Raw genomic sequence first — 23,637 nt, 5'->3', positions numbered from 1 at the left:
AGAACTATTACCCCAGGTAAAAAGCCCTTTCCTTTGCTCTGCCCAGGAACTTTGTCAAGAGGAATGAATAGAAACCCCCAACATTCCCTAAGTTGGGACCTTGTGCTCTATTCTCTCAGAAAGCTCACAGTCACTGCCTTTGCTTCTAAAACAAAGCTTGTTGAAGCAAAGTAAAATTCAGCTCCGAGAACAAAAGCTTTGGGAACCAAAGGACAGTTGCGCCTCATCGCATGCAATAATTGTATACTTTTCAACACTGTGTGCTTATGCAACCTTTGCTCATTTAAAGCCTGGATTTCCTAGGGTTACTTGTATCTACTAGGCACTGAGAGGTATTTGTTGGAGGAATGGTGAAATTGACAGACTCCTCTCTAAAATGAAAACTGTTTGTCAAGAGAAAAACTACTCGGTTATTTAGCTCATTTTATAACTGCATCTCTGTTTATCTAGTTGATTTAAGGAGGCACTCTGCTGTAACTGGAACAGCTCTCTTTTGAATGGTCCACCCTAATAATACCTTATGGCTGAGCTCTGAAAATCTTCAGGCCAGCCAACCCCAGAGGCCCGGCAGTCAGGTTGCTCGGCTTCCTCCCCACACTTAGCGCAGTGCTGAGGTAGCTTTAGCCCGCGTAGTACTCCTGGCCACACCATGTTCTTCCAAAGAGCTCAGCTCTCTCTGCCTCAGTTCCCTCATCTATAAAATGGGAGTGTTGTGAGGTTTAAAGTATACATGCGAGTCACTTATCATGGTCTCCGGCACCTAGTAAGTATTCATTTGATGTTAGCATCTATTATTATCTTTTTGTGCCTCTCACTTGTATTTTTGTATCTAGCTTTTTCAGTTTTTATTTTCTACCCTCTCTTCTTCATGCCTTTCTTTCGTCTCTTTTCTACCATCTCTTTCTTCTTCTCTCATTAATTATATGTAAGAGAAAATGAAATAAAGCCTGATGGTGGTTATTTCCTTGAATGTATTCCATCCTGTAGCCAATACTGGTTTATATCCCTCGTTTGTTTAAAAAGTAAATGGATGACTTAGATGATTTAGATTTAGATTTCACACATTTTTCTCCCAGCTTTTAAAAAATACTTTCTACTAAAGCTGTCATAACAAATGACCACAAACTTAGTGGCTTAAAACAACACAAATTTATTTGCTCATGGTTTTGAAGGCTGGGAAGTCTGAAATCGAGGTATGGGCAGGGTTGGGTCCTTCTGGAGGCTCTGAAAGAGAAACTGCCCTGCAGCTCTCTCCTAGCTTCTGGTGGTTGCTGGCAGTCCTTGGCATTCTTTGTCTTGTAGACACACCACTCCAGTCTCTGCCTCCATCTTCATATAGCCTTCTCTGTGTGTCTCTGTATATCTGTCATCTTCTTATAAGGTTGCCAGCCATGGGATTTAGGGCCCATACTAATCCAGTATGATGTCATCTTAATTATATCTTCAAAGACCCTATTTCCAAATAAGGTCATATGCACAGTGACCCAGGGTTAGGAGTGAAGCACACCTTTCCGAGGATATACAATGCAACCCGTTATAGGAACTGTAATTGACATTTTCAGGAACCCTCGATAGGAAGGATCTCTAGCTTCACCCTAAAGGATGCATTGTCAGTAATGTTAAAGTTTACAGTTTCATTAAAGATTTTTATGTCCATGAAAAAAGGTCTTTAGATGTAATCTAATTGCTCCTAAGTGTCAACCTCTTGGTCCAGGCACAACTGCTAATTTCCATGGCTATTGATTTTAACATCTTTCAAGAAAAGTTTTCATGGATTTTTCTTATCAATGCTTCATTGCTCTGATAGAAAGTGGTGAAACTTAGTTATTCTTTGTCTCTTATCTTTACCAAGCATTTCTTCATTAAAATAGGCATCAAAAAACTTTAAAATAGCTATTGAGCTTCCATTTTTAGTAGTAAGTTGAAAGTGTCTATTTGCTGTAGCTGGTTCATATTCAGAGTATATGTTATACTTTATAATCAAATTTATGATGTAGCTATTAGTTCACACTAATATGTGTGACTGATTATGCAGGACTGGGCAGGTAATGTGTGAGACCTAGTATAAAATGAAAATGTGAGGTTCTTGTTAAAAAAAAATTATTGAGACTTTCAAAACTGTGACAGCAGCGCATTAAACCATGCTAAGGACAGGGCTCTGTGCAACCGCACAGGTCACATGTGCCCTGAAGCTGACCCTGTGGTGATGTATAAAAAAACAGGAGTAAAAGACAAGCTTCTGTGAGCACTCAAAGAGGAGGGGGCTCCCTGGTGCTGGGGATCCTGTGTAAGAGGCAGTGTGGTTGTCTCTCAGCCTTAACCAAGAATCCTCGTGGGTAGGTGGAAAGTTGGCTGAAGCCCAAGTAGATAAATAGATCAAGGATGGTTATACAGGGGAAAGAAAGAGCACCCGGGCTATGCAAACAACAGGAGTGAAAACTTGGAGTCAGAAATGTGCCAGGAGCCAATAAGGTGCAGGGGAGAGACCTCGGGGACAGAAAGGAGTCCATCACATTTAAATCATCAGCTGGGGTGGGCCAGATGGTGGAAAGATGATGATTCCTGGGCCCTGGAGCCATCAGAGTCTCCTGAGCAGGCCCTTCCCCCACTCAGCCTCCTGCTCCTGTTCCCAGCCTCTCCAGCCTGCATGGGGATCTGCATCACTCTTTCCTACCAACTTCTCTCCCACCCCCATGCACTTCTGGGACTCCCTTCCTTCTTCCCCATATGGAATATGGATGGAGAGCAGAAGCCCAGAAAGTTCTAACCCCCCTCACTGTGTGTTCCCCACTCCCTTTCCACCCCCCTTCCACCTCCTGCCCAGCCTGTTCCAGCTTCCCTTTTCTCCCTAGCGCTGATCACCAGCTGACATCGTACATATTTATGTGTTTGTTTGCCTGCCTTCCCCTTACCAGAGGGAAACTCCCGATGGGAGGGGGTGGGTAGAGAGGGTTCGTGGAGTGGGGATTTTTGTCTGTTTTATTGACTGCAGACATCCCAGTGTCTAGAACAGGTCCTGGCCCGCAAGCTGTTCATTCACGTTGGCAGAAAGCAGGGGACCGTATCTCCCTACAGTTGAGCTTTCAGAGCCCTCTCCTCACTCCCTGCCCTGCAGTTTGCCCTCTTGTGTGGCTCGTGTGTTGTATGCACTTGTGTTCATTGTACTAGAGTCCTTCCAGGGAGTGGGCCCTTGCCAGGGTCATCAGATGGTGCAGGAGAGATGGAGGCCCTACCAGGATGTGTCAGGCCAGCTCTCAATCCCCATCTGCCAGGGATGGTGACTGTGCAGTGCTACCCTGTGTCTGATCCGTGGGAGTGGGCGGGTAAGGGGGAGGAGGGATCTGTCCCAGTTCACTACAGCTGTCCTGTGTGGTGCCTTTCAAAAGCGTCCCATCAGGACATAGGGGAAATGGTTGCCCTACTTACTCTTATATGTCCCCCACTCTGCTGACAGACTGAGCATGCACCAGGAGCACCCCATTCCCATGGCACACCCCATCGCGTGTGCTCTTGTAGCATGCTCCTTCTCAACATGCACCCCCCACCCCATGCTATCCTGGAGGCCAGGACTAGAAGTTCAAGAAGCTGAGAATATGTCCCCACGCTCCCACTAAAACACCTGTCCAGGACGTGGCAGCACCACCACCTCCCGGTTTGGATTTGTGGCTCCTTGATGATTTCTAGGCCTTTCATTCATTTTTGCATTCTTCTCAGTCTAGTGGTCATTTGCTTTGGAAGAAGACTTTTTGCTTCCCGCATGCAAGCCCCTCTCTCTTCCTCTTCCCCCTTGACCTCATAAAAGTGTGGCAGCCCTTCGTGTCATTCCCAGCATTTTGTCTGCCTTGCCTTCTTGTCAAGCTCCCTGGTGTCCATCACCCTTTTCTGTCCATCTGATGCTACTTCTGTGCCTGGAGAACAGGGATGGCTGGATATTGCACCTGCAAATTGACACAGGCAGAAATTGGCTTCAGAATGGTTGGGGGCTTTTTTTATTTTTAAGTTAGTAATCAGAAAAGGCTGTTTTGTCAGAAACAAGTCTGGAAAGAAAATTCAAAAGAAAGGCAAAACTCATCACCTTAAATATAAAATGAGGGACTCAAAGTGAGACTGGAATAAACAGGTTTGGAAATATATGGCTTTATTAAAAAAATGTTTCTGCTCCCAGAGTGCTATGCAGAGGCATTGTTTTTGTCTACCTCCTACTTCAGCCTGCTCCACCATTATAATGATTACAAACTCCTTGTTTTCAAGTAATATAACCCCTGGAAACTATCTTAAGCTAAATAGACTATTACACAGGATGGTCTCATAAAGCCTCCAGGGAATACTCAGAACTCAGAGACGGGTGGAAACAGGAACTGGGAGTATACCTGGAGCCAGTTTCTCCCTCTCTTACTCCTTCCCTCCCTCCTTTCTTCTTTTTCTCCTTCTAACTCTCTCTCTCTTTCTCTCCCCCTCCCTCCTTCCTTTCCCTCCCTACTTTCTTAATGTCTTCCTTCCTCTGTCTCTCCTTCTCCCTCTCCTTCCTCCAGAGGCATCCAGTAGAGGCCAGGTGTGCTACTAAACGTCCAGGACAGGCCACCACAACAAAGAGTTATGCAGCCCTAAATGCCAGTAGTGCTGAGATTGAGAAACCTCACCACTGGCAATGGGGAGCCACTCGAGGTTTTTGAGCAGGGAAGTGTCAAAAGATGTGGGTGTTGATGTGCTCATAAACCTGACCAAAGTTAAATAGCATGAGAATATCTTACTTTATGCAATGGGGAGACTCCCAGAAAGCTTTGAGACAATCAATATTTTAGAAATGCAATCCTATCTTAAACTAAAGCAGCTGCTAATGAGAAGTCCAGGGATCTGTGGTGCCGGGTTTGAGAAACTCAGCTCTCCTGCCCCATCTGCTTGGCCAGCCTTTCAGAGGGAACTCAGAGTCTCTGTCATAGATTGATTCACCTCTGCTGTGTTTTCGTACATCTGAAAAGGGTCACTTCAAGGTTAGTACTTCATCTGGTCTTGCAAAAGGGGAGAGTCCAAAGTTTAACCTAATTTTTCATATGAGATGAATGTCACATGGTTGTGGGAAATACAGTAAATTATAGGAAAAGTCCTTGGCAGAGATCTGGAAGCCCTGACTGTGCTGCTGACCTGGGTGATGCAGGATAGGCTGACTGCACTTCAGCCTCTCAGTTAGCCCTGGGCAAAGGCTGGACTAGACCTCCAGAACTCCGCCACATGTAGCTGGAAGGGACTTTAGCTCTCTCTTCTGTGAACATAAAGTAGCTAAACAAACAAACAAACTGCCTCTGACCCAAAAATTCCTTTTCAAAGCAAAAGAGTAAAATTCTGATTTTTAATATGAATAATAAAATGACAAATTGAGGCAATAAGGTTTCCATCTATACCAGTGCTTCTCAATAAAGGAAACTTCACCCCCCACCTCCCCCCCTCCCCCCCCCCCTACCCCCCCCCACCCCTGGGGGACATTTGTCAATGCCTGCAGATATTTGTGATTTGGCCCAGCTGGGAGCGCTACTGGCATTTAGTGGGTGGAGGCCAGGGATGCTGCTAAACATCCTACAATGTACGAGGCAAACGCCCACAACAAAGAATTTTCCAGCACAAAATGTTAATCAGTAGTGCCAAGGCTAAGAAATCATGATGTATACTGGTAAGAAAAAGCAAAATTCTCAACTGCAGCATGTCATAAACAGTACTTCTCCTTCTTACAGTTTAGATCCCAGGCTGAACTGATATTAATACATTTGGGTGGTGTCTACTTTGACCCATCAAAACATATCTGGTATAAAACCACTAGAGGATACTGCCTTCCAGATTCAGCAGATATGAGACAAATAACATCCTGTTCATTTAGAAAGAGCTATGTTGAGGGATACTTGCTAAATGCCTGAGATCTGGCTGGATGACTCTTCTTGCTCTTGTTTTTACAAAGTAGCCATTCCTGGGCTATTTGTCAAACATACCTTATCTCATGTAATATCATCTTTTTTGTTTGGTGTGGTTTTTGAATTCCAGGCAGACCGTGCCTAGTATAATAGTCTTGGACAGACATTCTTCCTGTCTGGAGTATTTTCTTCCTGTCTAGAATATTTTAGTTACTGCCCTAAAGTTTTCAAAATGTTCTTTCTCTAAAAAGATATTCTTGCAAATCAATGAACTTCAGAAAATGGAAAAAGCTGACCAGTGAATTTTAAGATATGGTGTATTTCAATGAAAGAGTAGACATAATAAGTAGAAGCCAAATAAAATGGGCTCAGAGCATGCCCTCAGCATTTACATGTAGCTTTCTGTCTAGAGATTGTCCTTGCGGATCCAAAAGAAAATTGAACAATATATTGGTCATGAAAATAAACAATGGCCCATCACCAAAAAGGGAAGTAGGCAATGGGCCTAAAATAATGTTTAACTTTACATCCCTGCTCTATTCTCATTTTGTTTCATTTTTTGGGGACTGTGTGGGGACACTGGGCGTTACTTGCTCTTCGAGACGTCTATGCATTTATTTGGCTGGACAAATGAGATCAAAGGCAGTAGGGATACTTGTTGGGAAAGGATGTTGGTAAATATGGACAGTGATAATAAGCATTAAAATGCAATCCTGATGTGTTCAATTATTTTTAAAAATATTGGCAAAAAAAGTGAAATTTTAGAAAATCTGTGATTAGCCTCTCCTGTTTTTCCTGAAACAATAGGCCAGTTTATGTTTTGTCAATATGCATTCTGTCCATGTGTAGTAAACACGTAGCCACTCACTTAATTTCTAAATATTGCATTTTCATTTTTACCCCAAGATATAGGGATATTTAACATGAGGTTATTTCATCCACTCAAGATGTTTCAGAGAACAACGTGATGTCATTCCTTTTTTTTTTTTTTTTTTAAACACCATTTGCCAGAAAAGAATGCCTTTCAAAACCTAAGCCCACCTTCATTGGCCTTTGGTTATGCTGTTTCCTCTTCTGTAAATGTCTTCCTCAAGTCATCTGCTCCCCAGTCTACACCCATCACTTCCCCACCTGCTCTATCTTTCCCAGGCTGGTGAATTCCTGTCCATCCTTCAAAGCCCAGTTCAATATCCCCTTCCGCAGACTTCTAGGAAGAATTTATTATTCTCTCCGTTATACTACCATAGGATCTCCTACATGTTCTGCTGTATCACCTGACACATAATTGCCTGTTTATTCTTGTAGATAATGAGATCCTTGAGTGCAGGCAGTTCTTATTCCTCTGATCTATTTCAACTTTGTATATCCAAGGACTAGTACAAGGCCAGGTTCAAAGCAGGCAATCAGCATGTAAATATCAAACAAACGAGTGAGTTGTTTGATAGTTGCTGGAAAGGTGGAAATAAGATGAAAATAGGATATAATTCATCTGTCCGACATCCTTCCCCCATTAATTTGTGATGCCACTTCTGAGATATACCAAGTATCCATATATGTGATTTGGTTTCTTGTCTTTCCAATGTATACTACTGGTACCAAATGTACTGTACCAAACATACTGGGCTTTGGCTCTCTATTTGAAATGTTATTGTATTATATTCAGAATATGGTATGTATGGTATCATTTTTTTGTATATGTTGAAGCTTAATTTGTGGTCAGTTGATATGAATATTCCAAGTGGTTTTGAAAAGTGTGTGTGTTCTTTGAATTGCTGGATATGAGATCCCTTTTGTATTCATAGATCAACTTTAGCGATTTGATCTACTAGTTTCTGTGAAAGATGTCAAGATCATTATGATTGTGGATTTGTCAATTTATCTTTGTAAGTCTTTCAATTTTGCTTTATATTTTTGAGACCATATTGTCATATAAAAGCTCAAAATTATATCCTCCTGGTAAAAATAAATCTCTATTATCTCTATCACTAATAATGCTATAATATATAATATTTACATATATTTGCTCTATTTTGGGTTTCTATTGGCTAGTTTGCTGGGTATGTCTTTCTTACATTTCTCTCATGTTTTAGTTGTGTTTCTTGAAAGGATTTTTAAAATGTTATCTAAAAATCTTTTTTTGTGATGAATTAGAGCCACTTATTCTGATTAGAGTTGTATAAGGATTTTTTCTATAATCACTGTACTTTTCTATCGCATCTTTTTTCTCCTTCCCTGCTTTTTATTGGTTTAATTAAACCTATATTTCTTTTTCCTTTATGTATTTGTGTGTGTGAGAGAGAGAGACAATCTCAGTCTGTTGTCCAGGTTGGAGTACAGTGGCGCCATCATAGCTCATTTTAACCCTGGACACGTGGGCTCAAGCCATCCTCCCATGTCAGTCTCCTGAGTAGCTAGGACTACAGGCATGTGCTACTATGCCCAGCTAAATTTCAAACTCTTTTTAGAGATGGAGTCTCACTATGTTGCCCAGGCTGGTCTCTACCTGGCCTCAAGTGATCCTCCTACCTTGACCTCCCAAAGCACTGGGATTACAGGCATGAGCTACCACACCTAGCCATATATTCTTTTTGATTAATGGATTTCATCCCACCCTTTTTTAAATTATCAAAAATTTAATACGTGCAGAATTGACTTAAAATATTCTTCAGTTAATTAGTAGCTCTTCTTACATTTCCCAAATTAAAAGAACTTTAGACTTCTTCATCCCCTTCAAACTTCCATGTCATTTTTTCACCCCGTGTTTAAGTCCCCTACAATTAGTCATCTTGTTATTGTTGTATGCATATAGGGCATGATTAGATTCACCCACATTTACCAGTTTTCTTGCTCACCACTGCTTCTGGAAATCCTTCCTCCTAGATTCAATTTGCTTATCACTGAAGTATATCCTTTAGTATTTCTTCAAATGAGGATCTGTGATTGGAAACTCTTGACATTTGTCTGAAAATATCTTTATTTCACCCTTGCTCTTAGATGATAATTAGCTGGGTATAAAAGTTAGGTTGGCAATATTTTTGTCAGAGCACTTTGATGAAATTATTCAATAATCTATTCATCTCTTCCTGCTGAAGAAAAGTGTATTTTTACCTATTTCTGTCCTTTCAAAGATAACCTGTTTTGGTTTTTCTTGTTGTTTTTTTAGGATTTTGCTTTGTCTTTTGGTATTCTGTAATTTCAGTATAATCGGCATAGATACAGATTATTTTTATTTATCTGGTTTGAGTCTCATTTAGCTTTTTTTTAATCTGAAGATTTTGTGTCTCTTACTACGAATTCTGGAAAGATTTCAACTATTCTTCTCCTTAAATATATATTGCTTCCACAGATACCCTAAACTCCACCATTTCTCAACTTCTGAGGAACCATTTCTCAACTTCTGAGGATCATCACTCCTTTGCTTATCTTTTCTGTCTTCTGCATTTCCAGTCTCTGACCTATTGTATCAATTTCATCAACAAGTCAACTTGCCCTGGTGTTTCCTATCTTTTAAAAAAGTCCTCCCTTGACTCCACATCTCCCTTGAACTATCCTCTATCTCTGCTGAACATCATAGCCAGCCTTCCTGATAGAGGAGGTACCCACATACTTCTCTACTTCCTTACCTTCTTCAGTTCAGTTGAGTCTTACTTCTACCCTCAGCCATCCAAACAGATTGCTCTTGCTAAGGTTGCTAATGACTTCCATGTATCTGAGTCAATATTTAGTACTTATTTCATTGAACCTCTTACCAGCATTCAACATAATTGACCATTCATTCCCTAAAACATTCTTCACCTCTTGGCTTCTGGAACACTTTGTTGGTTTTCTCTAAATGTTTGAACACTGAGTGCTTGGGGATGAGCTCTCTTTTGTTTTCTGCTCCCTACCCTTAATATAGTCATGTGCTATATAACAATATTTAGGTCAACAATGAACCACATATATCATGGTGAACCCATAAGATTAAAATGGAGCTTCCCTATGTAAGTGTACCATTTTTTATCCTTTATACTGTATTTTTACTGTACCTTTTCTATGTTCAGATATGTTCAGGTACATAAATACTTACTGTTATGTTACAGTTGCCTACAGTATGTGGTAAAGTGACATGCTGTAGAGGTCTGTAGCCTAGGAGCAATAGGCCATACCATATAGCCTAGATGTGTAGTAGGCTCTACCATCTAGGTTTGTGCGAGTATGCTCTATGATGATCCCCCTCAATGATGAAATCACCCAAGGATGCTTTTCTCAGAATGTGTCTCCATCATTAAGTGATGCATGACCATACTTTTTATTCATTCACACAATTTTAAATATCTATTCATCATAGATAGTGAAATTTATACCTCTGGTCTTTGCTCCTCCTCTGAGCTCTCAAATTATGAGTTCCTGCTTGACACTAACACTTGGATATCAAAGCAGCATTGAACCCTAACCCATCTAAAATGGAATTCTTCACTTTCTCCCCAGAAGAGTGTCTTTCCCATCTCAGCAAATGGTATTATCATTTACCTAGTTCCTAAGCTAGAATCTCAGAGTCATTCTTGACTCCTCTCTCCCTCAAAGGCCCACACTTCTTCTATTATCAGGTCCTGTAAATTCTGTCTTCAAAATATATCTCAAATTCTTCCACTTTCCATCTCCACTGCCAGCATCCAGATGTTAGGCTCTATCATTGTTCAGCTAGACTACAACATAGTTTTCATATCTATTCCACTATTAACACCCTCTCATTCATTTTCAACAGTTGTCAGAATACTCGTTAAAAAAAAATCTATGTGAAGTCCTCCAAGAACTTCCTACTTGTACTTAGATTGAAACAAAATCCACACTCATGAATAAAGCCTTTAAGGCCCTGTGTAACTTTTCCTATCCTACCTTCAACTTCATCCCAATTCCTCTCCCCCCGACTTTTGGTGTTCTGGCCACCCTGGCCATCTAGTTCCTTCACCACACCAAGTTCTTTTGCTCCTGCAAGGCCTCCATATATTCCTTCTGCTGGGAATGATCTCTGTCTCTTTCTCTTTCCCTGTGGAAGAGAACTGGCTCTTCTTTTCCATCTGGTCACCTTCCAAAAGAGGCTTTCCTGACCATTCTGGATAAGGTTGGGCCCCACTTGGTCTCTCTAGTAGCAGCCTCATCTTTTTTTCTTCTGTAGCCCTTTTTATACTTTTTTTTTCTGGAGTTGCATTTTACATATTATTTTATTATATTTAATTGTTCTTCACAGCAGATTAACAATTGACTTTGCTGCCATAATTAAGAGCATTTCTAGTAAAATATTAAAAAATGTATGATTGCTGAATTTAGAAAATGTCCAACTTTAGATAGGATACGTTACTGAGGAACTCTTTTAGTACTGCGTTCAATCTTGGTAGGCCTCTAAGTGAATTACGACATTTGGCCCTGTAAGTCCTTCTAGGATGAATTCTCTGCATTCCTGTTAAAAATGCTTTGTCATTTCTTAGGGTCATTCCCTAGAAAAATGTTGAGAAATTTTGGGCATCATTTTCAAAGCGGGAACTATATAATAGGCAGTTTGCGTGTGATAAACTGAAATACCAGAAAGACTGCTATAACTTCGCTTTATTACAGAGTCATAAGTTGCTCTTTTTTATTTATTAACTAGCTTATCTTCTTTCTCTGCTTTTACTCATCGGTTTCCTTAGAAGAGATCCAGATCCATTTTGTTTGCCTCTTTATGTACACCCAATTACTAACATGTATGAATAAAGAACTCAAACTGAGGCTCTTTTTTTCTTAAGTAGAACTCGGATGAACACCTTTCCAAATTGTGACCGTACTCGTCATCCTGGTTTTTTGTTAAATAAAGGCAGTTTGTTTAAAAAAAAAAAATTGTCTACATTTCTTTTGTTAATAGAGGTTTATGACTTTGAAAGGCCTTCTATAATGTTTTATAATATTTTAACTTTGTAAAAATTCGGGACATTTTCGTGCACATTTGTATGCCCCCAATAGACTGCCTATGGTCATTTTAGATTGACCATGGCCACATTTGCTTCTTAAAGCTCTTTCGTGCCAGTATTTTTGCTTTGTTTTTATTTTAAATCATAATTTAATACAGGAGGACCTATGCCTCAATAATCAGATATAAGACCATCCTTACTTTGTGATATTCAGAATATTTAACCACTGGCTGGGAGCATCAATCAATGAGACCAGCACTTTGGTCAACAAGGAAAGATTTCAGCTTACTTACCTGAAGGCCACACCAAGTCCTACTGAATATGGACACTATCTCTGGGGAAAGCAATTCCATAGGCCTTATTGGTTGCCTGCATGTTTAGCCAACTCCTTTACTTTTTAAAATGTCTTTTTTTGGAAGTAGCTCAAAGACTTGGAACCATTTAATTATCCCATAATCATGTCTTATTTATACCTGCCTGGATAGTGTAGAGATGGGGAAACTTCAGTTAAAAGGACACAGTAATTGAGTTCTGCCTTCCAGAACTTGCTGAGCTAAATGCAGGTTATAGCGACCAGCTTGGGCTATCTTGGGTTTGTCCACACAGTGCCTTGTTGTGGGTGGTCAGAGTCTTACTCCTTAGCTGATGGCATAGCCCATAATCTGTTTCTCCACACTCCTTTCTGACTCTGTCCTGGGGCATGGTGGATCGATGAAGGATTTTCAAAGATCAAAGCACATCTCTGTTTTCTCAGGATCTGTTTGCAACTGCTTTACTGAAAGGAAAAGCCCAGTGGGGGATCGCTCCTGCTGATCTTCATTGACATGTCTGAGGCTACCTGCCTTTAAATGGCTCCGAACTTTCTGACATTTTTCTTCTTTTTGGATCACAGGTCCACACATTCCGAGGCCCACATTGGTGTGAATATTGTGCCAATTTCATGTGGGGGCTCATCGCCCAAGGGGTCCGGTGCTCAGGTAGACACAGAACTTTCTTCTTTTCCAATTATATAAAATGCCACTGTGCTGAGCTGGAGGATGTCTCTCCAGAGCTGGGAAATGTGCTCAGATTAGCTCAAAAGTCTAGCTTTCTGCAGGGTTCAAGGCCTGTCTGTGCTTAATGGGGAAACTATTTCAAGTGTTTGCAGGAATGAAAAAGAATATCTCATGTTTATGCAAGAAAAGAAAAAAAAAGTACACTTCCTTAAACACCTACCTGCCTCTTACAATAGGCAGTAGTCTGTAAAAGAAAAGAAAAAAATCAATTCCAATGGAATTGCATAGCTAGAAAAGCCATACTTTTTCCTACCCTATCTTACTACAAAAGGTAAGACATAAAAATAGTAATAGTGCTGGTGAATATTTACCACATACCAGGCACCGGTTAATCTCTATTTATCATGTCATTAGCCTCACCAACAGACCTTGGGGGAGATGCAATTATCCTCCATTAAAAAAAAAAAAAAAGACACAGAGGCTTGTTATTTGCCCTTGGCTACGCAGCAAGGAATAGAATATTGATTCAATGGGAGCCAGATTCCAGAGTTCATGCTCAGTATCTCTTTGTCATCAGATTAGCAGTGAAACCATGCACCTTGATTTGATATCACATATTTTCAAAGTAGTTTGAAAGCCTGGGTGATTTTCCATCTAGAATTGGAGGTATACACCTATTGCTAACAGCATACATCTTATTAAGGTACATCTAACACAATGATAAAGAGCTGCCAAATTAATGTGTAACTGGGTTTCCTAATTCATGTTGCCATGGTTTTTCTGGCAAACACCTGTAGCTGGGAGCAAGACCAGCCTCCTCTGATATTGATCAGGTTTCTACCAGCACCATGACTGACTTCTTCCTTGCTAGGACATGATTTTTAAAAATCTTAGGCGCATTTAGAATACAATAAGGTAATGACACTAATTAAGGTGATCTTTCCCATTTTGGCTCACAGCATCCTGTAACCCTAAGTCCTCCTCTCTGCCTGGAAGAGGCTTCTAGCTTCTATTGTGTAAATACACCAGTCACCGGTGTTGATACCTGGATGGTTCAAGTAGTTCCACCTCCCCCATTGCAGGTCTATGTTTAAGGGTTGGTCAACATAGCTCAGAAGCAGCTTCTCCATAAATATTCAGAAACTCTGTTTAACACCAAAGACTGACTTGCCAGGAGCCACAGCGTATCTCCCAGCTCAGCTACTGAGCAAAGGGGTAGAATATCTGAATTACTCAGTGGTCATTAATTTGGCCTGTCCATATTGTACCTACCAAAAATATCCCTAATTGCTGGTATTATCCAATTTCAGCAAGAAATTGGTCCAAAGTCAATATTATGAGAACAAAACTCTGGGCTTCATATTAGCTGTGAACAGCAACTTTTCAACTTTCTCTGGGATAAAAGGGTTTTCGTGGGGGTTTTTCTGGTTTTGTTTTTTTAAAATAAGACATTTTCTGAGGCCATATTGTTAGTATTTTCCAATGGCTACTTTTTGGCCTTATATTTCCTCTTAGCAGCAGGGAGGCTGAAAACTGATCATGAAAGGTTAGGAAGAACCATCATTGCCTCTCAGCTTTCCATATATCACATCTTTTAAGCATTTTTAGAATGCACTGGACTTTATTTGTAGCATATGGAGTTCTACCGCTTTGTAAAAAATGGAGTATTTTTACATTTGTTATAGAACATCTTAATTTTAATAAAATATCAGTATTAAACTCTACATAAACACATTGTTGCTTTAGGTATTAAATGAACATGGATGATTCCTATTATATGTGGTACCTAGGGTAGCAATTCCAAGTGGTAGAAAGTTGAATGGTAGTTACAGGGGATGGGTAGATGGGGAGTTATATTGTTTAATGGGTATAGAGTTTCAGCTTTGGAAGATGAAAAAAGTTCTGGAGATGGCCGGTGGTAGTGGTTGCATAACAGTGTGAATGTACTTAATGCCACCAAACCATACACTTAAAAATGGTTAAAATGATAAATTTATCAGAATTTAACAAAAAAATTTAAATGAAGTTTGTAAGACATACTAAGAATTCCTAATGAAATCACTTAAGAATAACTGGGCAGATATACTTACATTTTTTTATCACCATATTTGGTATTTTATTTGACCTAACACGTATACAGTACTTAGCTATATTTCAGACACTATGCTAAACACTTTATTAACTTTTATTTGAGCCTCATGGCTAATGCCAGGAGGTAGGTGCTATTATGATCTTCTATAAAAGAGGATTCAGCAAGAAACCCAGCCAACTCTATTTAGCGCAGTTAGCCAAAATTTACATTCACTAGATAGATGTATCAAAATATTATTGAAGTCACTTGAGCTTTGTTGAATTTCTCATGTTGATAAAGATGAATTAGAACTGTTTTTTTTTATTTTGGAAGGAGGGTAGGCAGAGAACTCAGCCAATAAAAATTACATGAAAATCACTTAGAAATTACCACTGATTTTACAAAAGTTTAGATCCTCTCAAGTTCTTGGTGTGCTTAAGTGCTATTTTATAAAGCAGATGACTACAATATTCCTTATCGTGTGTGCATGTGTGTGTTATTCTTTGTGCCTAGGAAAACAGTATTAGAAGACACTTAGAGTAGACAGCACATCAACTTTGAACAACTTCAGCATTGAATTTTTCTCTTTCAGAATGTAGCAGAATGTAGACTATGCTTCTTTTTTTTTTTTTGGAGACGGAGTCTCCCTCTGTCACCAGGCTGGAGTGCAGTGGCGCAATCTCAGCTTACTGCAACCTCTGCCTCCTGGGTTCAAGTGATTCTCCTGCCTCAGCCTCCTGAGTAGCTGGGATTACAGGGGTCCACCACCATGCCCAGCTAATTTTTGTATTTTTAGTAGAGACAGGGTTTCGCCATGTTGGCTGGTCTCAAACTCCTGGCCTCAGGCAATCCGCCCACCTGCCTCAGCCTCCCAAAGTGCTGGGATTACAGGCGTGAGTCACTGCGCCCGGCCAACTGTGCCTTTTTATCATCAGAAATTCCATCAGTGGATATCAACTGCTAACAGGCTCTTCATGTGTTCATTGAACTTTAAAAGCACCTTTTTCAGCTTTGGGTTTTCATATGAACTTTATAAATAATCACATTACATTACATGGCACTGGTATAAACTCTCAAGTACTCCTACTGGTGTATATAGTTAGGCATTATTTCCACTCACAGGTGTCGAAATAAGGCACGTAGAAATGAAAGCAGCCTACCCAAACTGCCCAAGGAGGAAGGGATTGGAAACTATGGGGCAACCTTCCAGGAAAGGAGAAGAGGATACCAATGGTCTTGGGCTTCTCAAAGCAAAGATTAGAGAGTCCTGCGGAAAGAGTAACTCTGCCTCCCACACAAGGAGCATCAAGAACTTAAAGGAAACAGCCTGGAACAAACCCTAGGTGCCCTTTATAAGCCAGGACTGTCTGGGAATCCAAACCCAAAAGCCTACTTGTGGACCCAAAGGGTTCCAACCTGAAACAGGAAAACATATACAAAAAAAACCTGATCAATTACCTAAGCTGTCTCAGATGTTCTGTTCTTAAGGTCCAGTGACAGAGAAGGCTTAATGAGAAAAATGGAATCATATAAGGGTTTAGTGATTAGAGATGATACTCGTATTTATCCTGTAGAGAGTATCACCTAGAAACGGGATAGATATTCCAGAGAAATATGTCAAACCCTTGGGTGGTGATATTTTTATTTTTGGCAACATATAATTTGTGTTGTGCTTAGACAAAAGGGCTGGGCTAGGCTAATGTGGCTTCTTTGTTTACAGACTGTGGATTGAACGTACACAAACAGTGTTCCAAGCACGTTCCCAATGACTGCCAACCTGATCTCAAGAGGATCAAGAAAGTGTACTGTTGTGACCTCACAACACTTGTGAAGGCTCACAACACTCAGAGACCCATGGTGGTGGACATATGCATTCGGGAAATTGAAGCAAGAGGTTTGGAAAATACTTCCTATTATAGTAGTATAGTGATTTTATTTTTATTGTTTGTTTTTACTGTTGTCAAGGAAACAGAGTTGCTCTACTACTCTTGTTGGGAAAATGACCTACGCACGTGTGCACACACACACGCACTCTCTCTCTCACAGGCAGACTCAATCCAACCAGCTATATCAATTTCCATTGTATATATAAACCATGCATATATGCATTCAAAAAATGTTTACTGAACACTTACTATATGCTAGACATTGAGGTAATAAAGGTCACCATTCTCACCTTCAAGAAATTCATACTTCAGCTGGGTGCAGTGGCTCACGCCTGTAATCCCAGCACTTTTTGGAAGCTGAGGCCAGACAATCGCCTGAGCCCAGGAGTTCAAGACCAGTGTGGGCAACATAGTGAGACCCCCATCTCTACAAATTTTTTTTAAAAAATTAGCCAGGTGTGGTGGTGCACACCTGTAGTTCCAGCTACTCGGGAGGCTGAGGCATGGAAGAAATTCATACGTTAGAGTGGGCAATCAAGGGAGCAAATAAATAAACATTGTGGATGGCCATGTTCAAGGTATCATGGAGTCACAAAGGAAAATGTTTTAATCCTATTTAAGGACAATGAGAAGGGTTATGGCAGAGGTGAGGCCTGAACTGGAGCTTTGAAAAAAAAGGTGCTTCTGTTAAATAAGAAATTGCTGAGCAACACACACATCTCCTACCATATAAAAATGTGCTCCTAATATTCATTGTTTATTTCAAAGAGGAGAGTTCAAAGATTTAAAAGATCTATGCAATGAAAAATAAAGGAAACAAGGAAGATAGAAACATTTCAAAAAATGTTCTTTATGTTGTACATGAGTCACTTTTCCTTTATTTGTGCTTTCTTTGGCCACTATTCAGTATCAAAATGTTCACTGAAGTTGCCAGATATAATTTGGGTGATTTGGCCATGTATAGAGCCTTTCTATAAGGCTTAAACCACTTTTGCCATGTATCATATTCTGTTATACTGGCTATCCATTATTGTGTCCTAATTGGCTTAATATATTTTATACATATATATTCATTGGTCAACTACCCCATTTTTTCCAAAGCACAACTAAAGAAGATGTCATAGCTTATTATCCCAACCCTTTTAGAGAGAGGAAATTATTCCCTTTTCTATGGAGGGGGAAAACCAGAGCTATCCTGTTCCCTGAGAACTTGCTAATTTAATCCCAGAGTGTAAGAAATGCCTTCTATGTTTTCACCACTGTGGCTGACAGAGCTTAATGAGTGCTTTGGGATCTGGTGAACATATTAATCCAGTGGCTAAACTGGGTAAGAGGAAAGGAGGGATTCCCTGCCTCTGGATGAGTGGCTGGGACAAGTGGCCCTAGGCCCTGCAATTTGGGGTCAGATTATCAGCCTCCCCAGAGCCTGCAATCAGGGCTTTTCTGAAGAAGCTGGGGTCCTCCCATTGTGATCCTTACCAAAGACAACTGATAATTCAGGCATGATAATTACTGACATGTCTAACATTTAAGAATGGGGGCACTGCACTAAGTTTGCCTAGTACAAGGGCGAGATAGAGTAGCACAAATTAGGAATTGATGCCAAAAGAGTCACAGCACAGGGATTAGAGCCCCAGGTATTAGGGGCCTAAGCATGCAAGCAGAACCAGAGAATGGACTGGGAGAAATTTGTATGACACCCACATTCCCAGCTGTGGGGCCACCACTACCAACACTTTTCCCTGTCTTCCATCCATAAAAAATTCCTTATTGTTCTCCAAATGTTCTTTTATGTTCATTTGTCTCTGCATGATGTGGTAGAGTGAAAAGATCAAGGATTTGAAGTTGAATTCTCAGCCCTGTCTCTTACTGGCTGTAGTATGACCTTGGGCAAGTTACTTACTACATTTGCATATCTGTTTCTTCATCTATAATATGAATGGAATCAACTGTACCTCATAAGGTGGTTGGTGAGGATTAAAGTGACTTGATACATAAATGGACCTAGTACAATGTCCGATCTACCGAACTCAATCTGTGTTAATTTTGCCTTTTCTTGGAATAACCCAGACCCATACCTCCACCTCCAAATCTGTCTAACTATGTTATGTAGGCTGTACATCTCAATGCTGTCACAGAGACCCTGAATAACAGTGCCTTTGACAAGATAGAAATCTAGAAATCTATTTGTTTCCCCAGTAATAGTCCAGGTACCCAGGAGCAGTCCAGGAATAGTCTGTTACCCTGTGGCAGGAACCCAGGCACTGCAGCTTGTTGCTCTGTCCTGATTGAGTGCTACCCTGCATGCACAATCGCAGTTGGCCACTACCATCTCATCTGCATTTCACTCAACGGGAAGTGGAAAAGAGCATGCTCAGTTCCTTCAAGGCCACAGAAGCTGTAAATGTCACTTCTGCTCTCACATGGGCCAGAGTTTAATGGCCACTGCAATGGATATTGTTCTAAAAATCAAAGGTTCTGTTACAACAGAAGAATGGGAGAACAAATATTGGAAGGATAGCTGGCAGCTTCTGCTACTCTGGCAAACTCTAACTATCCTTTATCATTTCCTTCAAAGATTAGCTTCTTAAAAAAGCATCTCGATGTAATATAGGGTGACGCTTTGCTCAGTGAAGCATGGGCTAAAGTCAGGAAAATTACCCCCATTTAATTATAATCCAAACCATACAACTTGGCATATAGTATAAGGCATAGATTTTTTTTTTATTTTACTTTAAGTTCCGGGATACATGTGCGGAATGTGCAGGTTTGTTACATAGGTATACATGTGCCATGGTGATTCGCTGCACCTAGCAACCTGTCATCTAAGTCTTAGGCCCTGTATGCATTAGGTGTTTGTCCTAATGCTTTCCTTCCCCTTGACCCCCACCCTCCAACAGGCCCCGGTGTGTGGTGTTCCCCTCCCTGTGTCCATGTGTTCTCACTGTTCAACTCCCACTTATGAGTGAGAACAAAAGCACGGATTTTTCTACATTCCTTGAAAACCTGGATTTCTTTGGAAGTGACTCAGTGAATCTTATGGCTGAATGTTTGTGTCCCCTGCCCCACCAAATTTACATATTGAAGCCCTAATCTCCAGTGTGATTGTCTTTGGAGATGGAGGTCTCCAAAGAAGTAATTAAGGCTAATTGAGGTCCTGAGGGAGGGACCCTAAACATTATGACTAATGTCTTTATGAGAAGAGACACCAAAGAACAAGCTCTTTCTCTCACTCTCCGTGCACACATACCAAGGAAAGGACGTGTGAGAGAAGGTGGCCATCTATGAGCCAGAGGGCCTCACCAGAGGCCAGAACTTTGATTCATCCATCAACAGGCAGGGTTCATTGTTCACTGCTAGGGGCTCCCATAATCCACTGGGTCTGTGCCTCTGTGGCAGTGCATGTTCCAACTGGAATGAGATGTGCTCATATGCACCAACATCTTAGAACAGGATGACCCACAGGTTTCGTCTTGTGTGACAACTCCACTTGATCAGTAGTGGTCACCTGAACAACTGGAACTGAGATGAATTCTGAGGCTAAATAGGGCTCAGTGGGAAGAAGGGCTGAGATCAACTAAGAGCATCTGTCATGGTCACAGGAGGGATGAGGGGAAGTATTTGTGATTTATGCCACGTATTTGTTGTCTCTGATGCATACCTAATGAAGACCCTTATATATGGCAGATAATACATACTACATAAATGTTTTCCAAATGAAAAAACAGGAGAATATGTGAGTTATCAAGAGTTTGGCAGAATATATGGCAGCAGCAGCAGAAGCTATTTGTTTGCTTATTTTTACTGTAGCTCTAGTTTTGATAGCAGCTAGTTTGTGACATACAAAGTCTGAAATCCGGTCCTTTATCCCTGCTCATACTTTTGGGAACTGACTCATTTTTAGGACATATCTCAACAAATCAATAAGCTCCAGGAACAGAAACCAAGTCTTTTTGTCTTAGCCTAAATTTGCAGTGATCCAATTTCCAGAAGCAATAACTAAAACTTTATTTTCCTGCATCTGTTTGTATCATCAGTTGTCTAAAAGTATAACAAGTAATCATTTTTAATTAAACAGTTAACATAGTCTTATTTACAAGTAAACATGAAAGGCTGTAATAGTCTAATTTTTTCCAATAAAATCAGAGTAATACAGATTAGATACCCACATACATACACGTATGTATCTAGTACAGTGCTACATATAATATAGCACATGGATTAAGATCCTAGGTACCCCATTTACCCTGCTGTGATTATTACACATCTTATGCCTGTATCAAAATATCTCATATACCCCATAAATATATACACCTACTATGTACCCACAAAAATTAATAAAGATGATGCTAGGAAGAAAGCCAGGTTGCTTCCTACAATGATGAAATTCATGTCCAGCAAGCTCATGAACAAAGGAAAGGAAGTAAGGGAATGGTCCATGAGAATCTTAAATATCGGTTCTCTTTGCAAAGCAGGGAAGGATGAAGACTGGATTTCCATTGAGATCTCCACTGCTACATGGGCAAATGAGAACAGACTTGCCTGGAAATTGAGACAGACAAGTCCAAGTTCTGATGCAACAGTATGTGATAAATAAAATCACTGTCTAAGTTTGCTCATTTCCTGATAGCATGTAGAGTAGACATGAAATTAGAGTCGTCTTTTTTTTTTTTTTAGATGTTTCAAGAAGCTAAAGTCAGTCTCTTTCTCTCTCTAACAGGATTAAAATCGGAAGGCCTTTACAGAGTCTCTGGGTTCACTGAACACATTGAAGATGTCAAAATGGCATTTGACAGAGGTAAGCTTTACTTTCTTGAATGCCATCTGACATCCTAACACCCTTCTCATTTGGAACTAGATTTTAATCATAGTAGAAACGGGGTTTCAGAACTACTAAGAGTTGTTCTTCAAGAAACGGAGGAATAATGGCTTACAAATCTCATGTTTCTTCCTCACTGGGTGAAGTGTTTCCTTCGCAGCCATTGACAAGTGATCACTGTCAATGGGCAGACAATCCACATGGCATTGGAGTACCCGTCTGCATCCCGTCTCACGATCCCATTCATCTCATTCTCTCAAAGCTCCAAAGAAGGGATCATAGGGATGGGAGGGCACCCCCAGCACTAATGTAGGGGAAGGCAGTGGACATGTAGGAGGGAACTGCTTTTGTTCTTTATAACTGTGGTGTATATTCTCTAGAACATACTATCTCTTAAGTCAGGTATCCTGGGGATCCTGTTAAAAATATGGGTCACTGGGTCCCAACTTGAAGACTCATTCAGAAAGCTGGATAAGCCCAAGAATTTGCTTATTTCCAATAAGCAATCCAAATAATTCTGGTACAGCCAGTCAAGACATGGAACCCCTACTGGATAGAGCCTCTACTTTGTAGTGTGGTATATGAAATCAGTGAGGTAGCCCTCCCTCTCTCTTTAGACTTCTCTCCAGTTCCTCCTCCCTACTGTACCGTACACTCCAGCAATCCTGAAATACACCCTATTTGTTGCCATGAAGAAGTGCCTTGGCTGACATTGTCCTGTCTATCTGAAATGTATTCACCTCTCTGCCTGGCAAACACCTGTAATCAGGGGTCAGCTCAAGCCTTTCCTCCTTGAGGAAGCCTCGCTGACTGCCCCAAGCTAACCTCAGAGCTCCACTTCCTTTTTCCACATCCCCCCACATTCTCCACACTTCTTCAGCATAGCCATCTTCCCATTTCCTTGTCATTGTTGAGTTGCATGTCTGACTGTCAGTCTAACTAGAACTGTTGGTTGGCAGAGAGTATCTCTTTTCCTTGGTTCATCAGGGCTTAATGGTACTTGGCACATGACAGATTCTCAATAACTGTTTGCTAAATATGTAAATAATGAAATCAACATGGCATATCTTCTATGCTTTTACTTTTTTCTATACATCAACAGCTTTTTTTTGTCTTCAGAACCCAATTTGCTGAGGCATTTATTCTTTTAATTCTTTATGCAAAAGATATTAAGAATTCCTATATGATTAAAACATTTTTATCCAAAAAAGTCATAATCTGTGACAAATTGGACTGGTATTTCCTAACGGTAAAACTAAAAGTCAAAAAATGTCTTGAGAGTTATTGTTAGAAATGGTAAGAAATATAGGCCAGGCACGGTGGCTGAGGCCTAGAATCCCAGCACTTTTGGGGGTTGGAAACAGAGAAGGTCAAAACTTCTGTGCTGATCCTTTGTACTGCCTACAAAGAAATAATTTTGGACCAACAATAAATACCAGATACATTAGCATAATATATTTAAAGTGCTGAAGTGAAATAACTGTCAAAATAGGCCAGGCGCGGTGGCTCACACCTGTAATCCCAGCACTTTGGGAAGCCGAGACAGGTGGATCACTTGAGGTAGGAGTTCGAGACCAGCCTGGCCAACATAGTGAAACCCCCTCTCTACTAAAAATAGAAAAATTAGCCAGGCATGGTGGCACGTCCCTGGAATCCCAGCTACTCAGGAGGCTGAGGCACGAGAATTGCTTGAACCCGGGAGGTGGAGGTTGCAGTGAACCGAGATTGCACCACTGCACTCCAGCCTGGGCTACAGAGTGAGATTCTGTCTCACGCACAAAAAAAAGAATGATAAGAAATATAACATCACATATCCAAGAGGAAAGGGTAAAGTTTCCCAGATTAAAGTCCTAGGGGATCAGGGAGGAAGGATCAAGTTAAAAACAAACAAACAAACCCTTCAGTGAGCCTGAAAGAAACAGAACTGAAATTATTCAACAATCATTTTGTGAACGTGACTTCCAAATCCAAGTCTAAAAAACACTGGTGGAGATGTATTAGAGCTTCTTGATGTTCTGTTGTTTCAGATTAGATTGTCA

General features: G+C 40.5%; 1 protein-coding gene across 5 annotated transcripts in view; it reads left to right on the top strand.

Annotated features, from left to right (window-relative positions):
* Window positions 1-23,637, top strand: part of CHN2 (chimerin 2) — a 328,112-nt gene that overhangs the window by 297,048 nt on the left and 7,427 nt on the right. For all 5 annotated transcript variants that reach the window (XM_003270468.3, XM_004090979.3, XM_030797320.1 and 2 more), the window contains 3 exons: window positions 12,720-12,804; window positions 16,614-16,787; window positions 21,500-21,577. In XM_003270468.3, the coding sequence (XP_003270516.1) occupies window positions 12,720-12,804; window positions 16,614-16,787; window positions 21,500-21,577 (337 nt within the window). The remainder of the gene's footprint in view (window positions 1-12,719; window positions 12,805-16,613; window positions 16,788-21,499; window positions 21,578-23,637) is intronic.

Source organism: Nomascus leucogenys, chromosome 17, assembly GCF_006542625.1.
Source record: "Nomascus leucogenys isolate Asia chromosome 17, Asia_NLE_v1, whole genome shotgun sequence".
In the NCBI taxonomy this organism is placed as follows: domain Eukaryota; kingdom Metazoa; phylum Chordata; class Mammalia; order Primates; family Hylobatidae; genus Nomascus; species Nomascus leucogenys.
Note: the sequence above shows the minus strand (reverse complement) of the source record. Positions and strands in the feature narration are given on the sequence as shown.